The following is a 10,419-nucleotide window of genomic DNA, read 5'->3' as shown; positions in this document are numbered from 1 at the left end:
CTCTGTGAAGTCAACCAGCATGTCATCTTCTGCTTAAAATCAGTGATGGATGCATTTGCAAAAGCATGCAAGCGTTCCATTAAAAAACACAAAAGACAACTAGTTTTGTACAGTCTATCTTTTATTTGTATCAGATTGCATGGAAAACAAAGACACAGACTAGTTCTTGTAGCCACGGCTGGCTCTGCGACCACGAGCTCTCTCGAACTTCCTGCCCTTGGAGCGGATGTAGGGCCTGGAAAACAGGAGGAATAGTTTAGTATAACATTCACACAATACAATTATAGATATAATGTATGCTTAATTAATCTTGGCTCCACCAATGCTGGTTTATAAAATGACAAAGTGAACCTAGCACACTATTTACATTCAATAATATGGTCCAAGAATAGTCATTAAACAGTTTCCACATCTTACTTTGGTGCCAACTAACTACTCACTCCGTGTTTGTGTTCTGACAAAGCACTGGTAACTAAGATATGGGTTTGGTTTCTTGTCAGATATAGAAGAGGTGTGGCTATGGGGTAAAATAATAATAATAATAATAATAATATACACATTTGAAGCATATGGATTCAGCCAGACAGTATAGGCCTTTTACACATAAGTAATTGTACATGTCACAATAGGAAAAACACTTATAACCACTCTGTACATACAACTGTCTCATTCTCAAGTGATAAAAATAACGTTCATAATTTTCAGCTGATTATACACCAAAGAAAACATAGTGTAGTCGATTTCTACCAATATATAAATGCAACTCAGTGTTGCTTTGAGTAACAAAGTAAAGTTATTAAATGTTATTAGTTACACCTGTGCTTTCCCCTCTATGAAGGATTGATCACTTGCTTCTATATAAAATTAAACCAATTGACAAAGATATCATTTCCAGGCAAATTAAGATGTAATCTAATCACATGTACACATACATCTGTGATGTAAATAAGTAATTTTTGTGTCGTATTAGAGTTAGATTTTCATATATAACCGTTTTGACTAGAATATTAGACCACGCTGAATGCTGAATGTACAAACCTCACTTTTCCAAGTGCAATTTCTATAAGAAAACCACTGTCGTCTATTTGGGCCAGTTTGGTAGCTGGTAGATTGATCGATATTCTGGTCCAACTAAATAATTTGTTGGGACAGCTTAATGCAAATATTTTGCTTTGCGTTTGACAGAACCAACTATACACATACTTGGTGTGGCTGTGGGGAGTTCCAGGGGCTTTTCCAAAGTGCCTGTACACTTCTCTGCCTTTACGGGGTCCTGAAAAACAAACATGTTATAATTAAAAGCACATACAAATAAACACCATTGAAAAAACATTACTTGACAAGTATTTCCAATTAAACATTCCACATTTAGCACATGGGTATCCACTCATGGCAGCAATTTAATCAAGCACAACATCCTCAAATTACAGTTTTGAAAGAGTTTATGATTTACATTACGTCACTAGATTACATTAGAAAACAATGTTTCCATTTTACGTATTAATTACTTTCCTAAAGATTACTTTTAGAATTCTTAATTAATTTACTAGCGTTCACTTGTGACAAGCTCATTTGCAGTCTTGGAAACTGAGCGCCAGCTTTATTTTGGATATCCTGATATAGAAGACTGTGTTTACAGGTGAACATTTTTTGATTGGTCTGATGGCAAGAAATTCTTTTGGACAGTTATCGAAACCAAACTAAATAATAATCCAGTAAACTCACTTGATGCTGCAGTTTTTAGCATTTAGTAATGCGTATGACTTTAAAAGAGAACATGACGTTGATTGAGACATTACGGTTTCTTAAGTCTGACAAATTCAAATGAACATTGCTCAACAAATAAAACACAGCTTAAATTGTGTTTAGCTGCTAATCAATTGCCAACCATCAGTTCAGAATGCAGATAAAACCATTCACATGGTCAGGCAGACAAACAACCTCTTCTGGACAGCTCAGAAAAGAACTAAAACGGTCCGACCTAATTGCAGGATGGCAAAACGAAACGCGCATGCTATTCTCAACTGACTGATACAGGACTACATTTGTAATAAATGTGAGATTGATTTGTAGACCGCCTTGGTGGACAAAGTTCCCCCAGCACCTTTGGGACGGCAAGGGCTTACTTTATCGGCTCCGATTGCATCCTGGTATCATAATATGAAAAGAAGCAATGTTTAGTTACCTGACAGCAGCACTGTGCCTTGTCCTTTGGGAGAAGCCAAAGCCAGCTGGTCAAAGGTCATCACCTGACCGCCTGCCTTTAGGATTCTGCGACGAGCACCATCGGTTACCCTCAGAGCGCAGATCTGTAGAGAACAGACAGAACACGAGGACTATTTTAGAGACCGTCAGACAACACAGCGTTGAGGGATAATCCTAAATTGTCTGTCATTAAAAAAAATAAAAAAAGAGGAGTTACCTTGAGCTTGGGGATATCCTGGATCCTGACATCATCAGTGACTGATCCCACAACAACAGCGGTTCTGTTCTCCCGGCCAGGCATCCTCATCTTACGGATCTGGATGCAATGGAAGCAAAGTCAGAAATTCAGCATACATGATTGCATATCTGAACTACTGACAGGGCTGATACACCTCCAACATTATTACTTCTGATCCGGGGAATACCAAGCAATCACATCATTTAAAAAATTGTACCACCAGTTAACGTTCTTATTTCATACATTTCAATTTGTATTGCTTCGGGGTGATAAAACTTAAGAGCCAAATGAACACTGACCGTAGTTCTATCCAATTGTGTTAACCCAAATCCAAACTACATTATGAAAATCTACATCTATCTACTGATGCACCTTTTCGGTCCAATTGTAATTTCTGTATACCTCAACACACAAATATAATTTTCGCATTATGAAGTTCACATGAGGCCAGAGGTTCTGTGGCACGAACTTCTAAATAAATTTGCCCACTGAATTTAACTGATGGTGGAAGCAACATTTTAAATGCGACAAAGAAACGGTATTTGATGTGGATCCGTCATATCCGCACTCACTGATTCGGTGGTTCTTATCTTTGCATCAATAAAAACAGTCAAACCAAACAGTCTATCAAAAATGCATTAGTCTTAATATATATTAGTTAACATATCTAGTAAGTGCAAACAAAAGGATTCATAAGCGGTGGGCAGGATGAGAGACAACTGAGAACTAACCAGGCGGGAGATGGAGATGGGTGGCCTGTTGGTCCGGCTCATGAAGAGCCTCCTCAGGATGACCTTGTTGAAGGGAGCATTAGAGCGACGGGCCAGGAACCTGTACAACTGTCAGAACCAAGCAGGACGGTTAGAAATATCAACTCAGAGGTTACTGTGCTAAGATGACAGGAATAATTGTGTCTACTATTGGTTTTAGTCCAATGAGTGAAGTATAATGCATAAATATAAATTACCTTGACCAGGAGCCTCAGGTAGATATCCTGGCTCTTTGGCTCCTTCCTGTGCACCTTACGGTCCTTGTTGTGTCTGATGTCAACTCCCTTGAAAAGTAAACAAAACGCATGAATACAATTAATATAGCTATAATACATCAATCAGCTCCTAAAGTATAATCTTAAATCCAACACTGAGACTAGGGGCACTCAGGCTCCACATCTTAAATCCAACTATGATACTAAGGGCGCTCAGGCTCCATAGATACTCTTATATTGTAGAAGTACATTCAAAACTACGAGCACAATCTATATTACCGTGGTTAATAAAAACAATATCGCATCTTGAGTAACACGCAGCTCAACATGAAACGTTGGCTCAGGCCAGTTCACACGTTGACGCCACCGCTAGCTGCTATCACGACCGACACAACCGACGAGCGGACACGTTAACGGGTCTGCATTTCACATGTGGGAACTAAAGTTACATTTGGCGCAAATAGAAATCATGGGCATGATATTCCGCTCCCTGAACCGCTTTTCTAGCTCGTTTCTGGTCCATTGAGAGACGTGAAGCGGCTGCCGGACGACACCACATCGGCATCAACCAGGGTGACGTGAAGCAAGTATCATTTACATGGTCTAATCACAGGAAATCATGCCGGGACTGTAACGCGAATTGTGTTTAAAACAAACAGAGAACGCCATTACGAACATGAGATGTTTTAATTCAGAGGATGGCCGTGGATAGTCAAACTATTGTAGTCAACATTGTCTGCTAGCGGTACCTACCATCTTGGGCTCAGAGCGAAAAGGGAAAAGGAAGAGCTGAGGTCTCGCGATAAACACTGCGCTGAAATCTCGGGTCTCTGATTGGTTACAGAGCGGGCACTTCCTGCGCGACAGCGCCTCTAGTGGTGGAAAAGAAAAGTGTGCAAACAAGCACACAAATCTAATAATTATGCGTACTGAATTATCTATCAATACATTATGAATAAATGTAAATTCCACATTATTATGCTATTTTATTATGAATCCATTATTTTCTAGACTGTTTATTTTATTTCTACTATATGCTCTGTACTGACCTGTTACATACTGTACTGCAATGCCAAGTCATTTAAAATGCAATTCATCCAAACATCCTATCCTCAGGCAAGAAATAGTGTCTGCTCTGTTAAACATATTCTCCATCAACATGAGGTGCCAACAAATATATAAGTTCTGTTTCAGGTAGTTTATGACAGAAGGAGCTAATTATAAGATTATATAATTTGCTTCCTAATAAAATATTTGAAAAAAAGAAGAATCGCCTTTGAAATAAATGGAACAATAGCTTTTTATTTTACTTTTATTGGATAAAAATGTATGGCAAAATCAATAAAGTTATTCATCGTGCACGGAAAAAAAGAAATGACAGCTGGGTTGTTTTCTCAGAGAAAAGGTTACGACAACAGGAGTACCAGCAGGCTTAAATCTGTTGGATCATTGTCATTCACATTTGGATACAGTATTCTGTTTGCAGACAGGGAAGTCAAACAAGAAACAAATTACAGCTGAACAATAACCCATGCAGGCTGATTCATAGATATGTGACATTTATCTTATTCTATTGTTTTCTCCGTTAATGGCTTTACAACTAAATTATGCCCTTAAATAAACCTTTTCTAATGTCACAGTCATTGACTGTGCTCTCCAGTTTATTCAGGTTTGTGGCCACTCTGCTGTCTGAGGTGACACAGGAAGATAGTGAAAGCCAGTGCGATGCCTCCCAGAAACACAGTCCGTGCCACAGGGGGGACCAGGGAAAAGTTCACTGCCTGACATGGAAGAAGAGATGAAAAATCGTCATTGTACATCTGTATTTGTACTGTATGTGTAGTACATGTCGGTGAATCTGGGGCCTGAAAGTGACCAATGAGGATGAATAAAAATATCACACCTGCATTGTTGACCAAAATACCACTCCAGTCTAAAGAGAGGGCCAGAGGAGGATTATAAGATAAATAGATAGACAGAGAGATGTTTTGCATGGCATTAGGAATAAATTATAGTCTACGGTCAACTGCACCTTGTAAGATGTCCAGAATTTCTGTTTCCAGTCTTCAAGCGGGTCTTCTTTGTTTTCTAATAGACTTAAACCTAAAAGGTAGGTGGCTGTTAGATATTTAATTGATTCCATTGATCCATTGATGTGCTCTTAAAAATGCAACACTTCATTTCTTATCATCATTTCCGAATAAGTTCTATACAATTTCCTGGAAAAACTAAGCAAGTTGGTAATAATCTTAGAGAATATATGGACAACTGTGCTCAACTGGTAAACAAACTAATCAATTGCTTAATAGTGTTGTAGTCAGCAGGTCAGATGAGCTTGCAAAAATATGAAATACAGGCCACCAATTCAACATTTAGTAGACAGAGAGCAAAGTTTACAATATTAAAGAACAATCACTTTTTACTGTCTTTATATGTAGGATTTCTTTCTAGGACTTTGCTATCTCTCCAATACTTACGAACATATCGGTGCTGGAGCTACAATTTAGGACACTGTATCTTCAGAATAAGAGGGGAGCTTCATGACATGAAGAGGACATTTTACAATAACACACATATATTACAACAGCTGCATCTTTTAATGGTGATTTTGATTTTTGGGGTTTTAAAATAAATGGGATTATTAAAGTGAAAACAATAGCTATTTTCCTAAATGCTATTTGCTAAAATAGTTCGAGTATTTTATTCGTGATTTGAAGAAGCTTTGAACTACACGTACCAATATAAAAGGCACTGATAGTGAGAGGAGCCGCGATCAGCTGATCCGCCACAACCTTCCCCATCACTGCCTTCACGCTGCCTCCGGGCAGCATCCTCTCCAGCCCTCGGAGCCAGTGGTAGTTGAAGTTGGCATGGAAACAAAAGCCGACAGTTGCCACTCGAGCCGTCTGACACCAGTTGATGCCAGCCGAATCTTCTGATGCGGCTCCTGCAGATTGTTTCCCACCCAGCACACGCTGCTGTATGAGGTCAGCAGAGGCAAACAGCGTTGTGTATCCCAGGACGTTACTGATGTATGGATGAGCCTTGAACACAGCCCAGGCCCGGTTCATGGTGCAAACTCTGATGAGAGACAATTCAATACAAATGCAATAAAGCCTCTATGTTTGACTGATTTACTATAATTTAAGTCAGGAATGCTTTAAAAAACATATACACAAATTAAGCAAATGTTGATTGAAGTTATCAATGATGGCCAAAATAAAATTACATTATGTGTGTCACTCACTATTACTGCTTTAAATGACATGTTTAAAACTACTCTAATGTACAGCTTTGACCCAAGAAGTTATACCTACCTTTAAGTGGAGCTCTTCTCACCCCCTCCTTCTATTTCCAAAGCCAAAGAGAAACAAAGCTCTCTTCTGATTGGTTCTGTTGGACGAGGAGGAGGAGGAGGAGGAGGAGCTGAAATGAAGGTCTTCTCAACGGGTCAAAGTTCTGCCACCTTTGTAGAGAACGAGTGATAAGACCTTTATCAGCCCGCTGGAGAGGGCTCTGAGAAAATAACATGTGAGAAACGGCAGCAGAAAGAGGTCCTGTCGAGCTGTTTTATGGACTCACATGTAGACTGATACAACACATTGAATCTCCAGTCGCATTGTCCATTGCACACATTATCTAATAAATGCCCCTTGACTCACATCTGTGTAGAACAATAAATGCAACTCACCATTGATCTTTCTCATTTGGTGAAGTGCTGAAGTTGAGACCACAGCAGCAGGTTTACTGTGCAGCTCTCTGGTCAGAGGCACATGTGGTGTCACTATAAATAGATGCCACTGCTGCGGCAATGCTGCCATGCTTTGAGTAAAAGCACCATAAGATACACAACATATTCCTTATATTAGATTTAATAAGGAAGACACGTTGCGTTGTCTCCAGATTTGAAAACCCAACAAAAAATATAGCATAACAAAATTATATAGTTTACCAGTCACAAAAAAACATTTAGGAAGAAACATAAAGACACATTTTTCAGTGGGATGTCAGAAGAAAATAAATAAAATCACACTCAACTGAAAAAACAGACCGAGGTCCTTTTAAAAAGTGAAATGTGTAAGCAAAAATAAAAGCAAATGCACAAAGACTTTTATTATTACTATTCATCTGAATCTTTGTGAAAAGGCCAGCCCATCTCGGCTCCCACCTGCTGCCTTAGATATGTTCAATTCTGTTGGTGGAAGGTTTACTATTGAATTGTAAAGGTCAATTAAAGCCACTAGCAACCATCTTAGCTCTTCCCTCTGAGAATGTGATAATTAGAGCCAGAGTTTAAGCTGATCAATTAAGGGCTTGGTAACTGCGTCAACTGGTGCGTTTGTGTCTCCCAGTAGTTTACAAGCTGCCTTTAGTGGGACACACAATGGAGACGTGTGCCCACAAGTCCACGAGCCGTTGACTTCTCCGATAATTGCCTCTTTCCTTTCAGAGCCTCCCATCGTGTCTCACTTCCTCTACGGCAATCAATTCGCCAAGTCGTTTTCTATTCTTGTTGCTGGAAAAAAAGAAGTGAATTTGCGTTGGACTCTTGTGTCACTTGACTTAATTTGCACACACAGACACACACACAATACATGCAAAGACATACATCAGCAATTAAATGACCACACATCTCTCTCCCTCTGAGGCAGCCCACCGCCGTCCAGCTGAGTTCTTCAGTGCAGTTTGTAGGACGAGACGAAGACACAGCCACAACCTAACAAGGAATAAGGTAAACGTGCTTTTATCTGATATTTGTATTGAGCTTACCTGAATGGAACAAAACAAAACAAATGTAAAACACTTTATTACATGGACAAGTACAACTACATTTAACTTAATGTACTTAAAGTCATATTTTTATGAAGAAAATATAGTATAGTAATATAATATAGTTGTTGTACTACTATTCATGACACATATATATTATTGGGTAAGTATTGCCATTAATGTGTCAGCAGGCTTTTATGTTGCAGCTGGTTTAGGTAAATCTGTTGAGTAGATTAACCGATAGCAAAGCATTGCATGTTTTAAACTCAGCATGTTTTGTGTTATCTGCAGAGTAACTAACTACAGTTAATTGTTTCACTATGAAATGTGTTTTTTAAAGGTATAAAATAGCAAAAAACGGAAAGTGCAAATGTTTAAAATGTGTAAATAAGATAAAAGTCTCATTTATGTTGAAAATAGTTTATTTTCAAGAGATATATGTGCTGTTAGGTTGCTTTAGATTGCTAATATTTATGAAACGCATAATAAATGTTAGAGGTCAATGGCATTTTCCTCATGTTCAAATCTCTTGATCTGATAAACAGTGTTGTCTTTTCTCACCCTTTTCCCCCCTTTCATATCTTCCTCCTTTTATGCCTCCTTCTCTTTAAACGTATCTCTCGACTTTCACCAGCCATGCGACCATCATGTCTTGAGCCCGGGTTGGAGAGAGGAGTCTCGTGGGGTTGTGACCTCTACACCTTTGTAACTTCAGCAGCGGATCACATGATGAGGACTCTTCAGAAACCCCGGAAGAACCGGCCGTCCAAACGACAGGTCAACCACCGCCGCTTCCTGCACAACATGATCCAGAGGTGTGTGGAAGCATCAGACAAGCAGCGAGGAACATTTGGTTTATTTTTTTTCCAGATTTTTTTTAATGTGGTTGAGTTATATAGGATTCTTTTCTTCAGGCCTCTGAAAATAATCCAAATAAATAAAATCTGAGAATGAAGAATCACTGATCAGCGGGATGCCAGTGCTTCATTTTTAAGGTCAAATTTGGACATTTTTGGGGAAATACATTTATTCCCATTTTTGTTAAGCGTTCTCTTATCTGGTGAATATGAAGCTACAGCTGTTGCGGCAAAAATGATGAGCAGAGAGACGTTGATTTGGCGAAGCAACCCAGCGGGAAGTGTTTTAATGAGCACAAGGCAACATTCAACAAGTTCAACAAATCCATCTTTCTAGAATATTTAACACATATTTGTAGTTTAAATGTAGCCCTCCCATCAGACCTTTCACCAATCAGATCAGTTGTTGGAGCCTGTCACCAGAGCCAGTAACCAGAGCCCTTCCTGTTTCCCAAATATGTTGTGTCCTTTTTTTGGGTGTTCTTCTGGAAAGAACCTGGAACTGGATTTACTCCAGCTGGGTCAGGGTGACTGTTTTCACTTATGATGCAGTTTCCTTCTGTTGTTGCCCAACTCCCCATTTCCAAGAAACATCTGTTAGATAACCAAGTATCATAACAAGTTACATAATTGTTTCTGCTGGCTAACTCTAAGGAGTTCAAGCTAAGTAATATGATTTTCTCCAACACAGCCAGCTACCTGTTAGCTTAGCACACAACAACGGTCACTGCACCCGGCTAAGAAAACCCCCCCCCCCCCCCCACATATAACCTGCTGTAAAACCACCACATTCTTTAATTTTGTTTTATTTTCATGGATTAAAGAAAGATTAAAACATTATCAAAGTTACCGTGTTGATGGTCGGCAGGTTATGTAGCTAACAGAGCCCGGCTAGTTTACAACAGTATTTGCGCTAAGCTAACCCGCTAACAGACATGAGAGTGGTACCAATCTTTTCATCTAACTCTCGGCAAGAACGATTTGTCCCTAAAATGTAGATTTATTATTTTAAGCTTACACAGAACCTGTTGTTCAATATTGCATTGTTCTCCTCGTCTGTTTCTCTCAACAGAAAGTTTGCAGACATTGAGGCAGCAAACCATCGGCTGGCATTTGACCAGTCAGGTAGCCCCCAAGGTGGAGATCTACAAGACCCAGATACATGCAGTGCTCACACAGACGTAGATGGCATCTCTGTCGCCTCGCAGGAAACTGAAACCAGTGAAAAGAAGCAGCCAGACTTGGGACATCTTTGGAAACGACACCCCAAATCACAGCGCACCACATGCACTGCAAGAAAGAACAACCAGAACAAAGAGAAACAGAAAAAAGAGACTAGAAATCAACTATCATCATCATTATCA

General features: G+C 39.4%; 2 protein-coding genes across 2 annotated transcripts; both read right to left on the bottom strand.

The window, feature by feature from the left end:
* Positions 1-100: 100 nt before the first annotated feature.
* Positions 101-4,961, bottom strand: rpl18 (ribosomal protein L18). The gene is made up of 8 exons (XM_034554348.1): positions 4,958-4,961; positions 4,182-4,300; positions 3,411-3,497; positions 3,175-3,282; positions 2,423-2,521; positions 2,186-2,309; positions 1,204-1,273; positions 101-235 (listed from the first exon to the last, which is right to left on the bottom strand). Exons 1-8 carry the CDS (start codon positions 4,959-4,961, stop codon positions 160-162), a joined length of 687 nt encoding a protein of 228 aa, XP_034410239.1. The 3' UTR covers positions 101-159.
* A 128-nt stretch (positions 4,962-5,089) lies between these two features.
* Positions 5,090-6,499, bottom strand: si:ch211-120k19.1 (uncharacterized protein LOC563199 homolog). Its single transcript, XM_034553452.1, has 4 exons — positions 6,166-6,499; positions 5,461-5,531; positions 5,332-5,361; positions 5,090-5,209 (listed from the first exon to the last, which is right to left on the bottom strand). Exons 1-4 carry the CDS (start codon positions 6,497-6,499, stop codon positions 5,090-5,092), a joined length of 555 nt encoding a protein of 184 aa, XP_034409343.1.
* Between the last annotated feature and the right edge of the window lie 3,920 nt (positions 6,500-10,419).

Source organism: Cyclopterus lumpus, chromosome 16, assembly GCF_009769545.1.
Source record: "Cyclopterus lumpus isolate fCycLum1 chromosome 16, fCycLum1.pri, whole genome shotgun sequence".
Classification (NCBI taxonomy): domain Eukaryota; kingdom Metazoa; phylum Chordata; class Actinopteri; order Perciformes; family Cyclopteridae; genus Cyclopterus; species Cyclopterus lumpus.
Note: the sequence above shows the minus strand (reverse complement) of the source record. Positions and strands in the feature narration are given on the sequence as shown.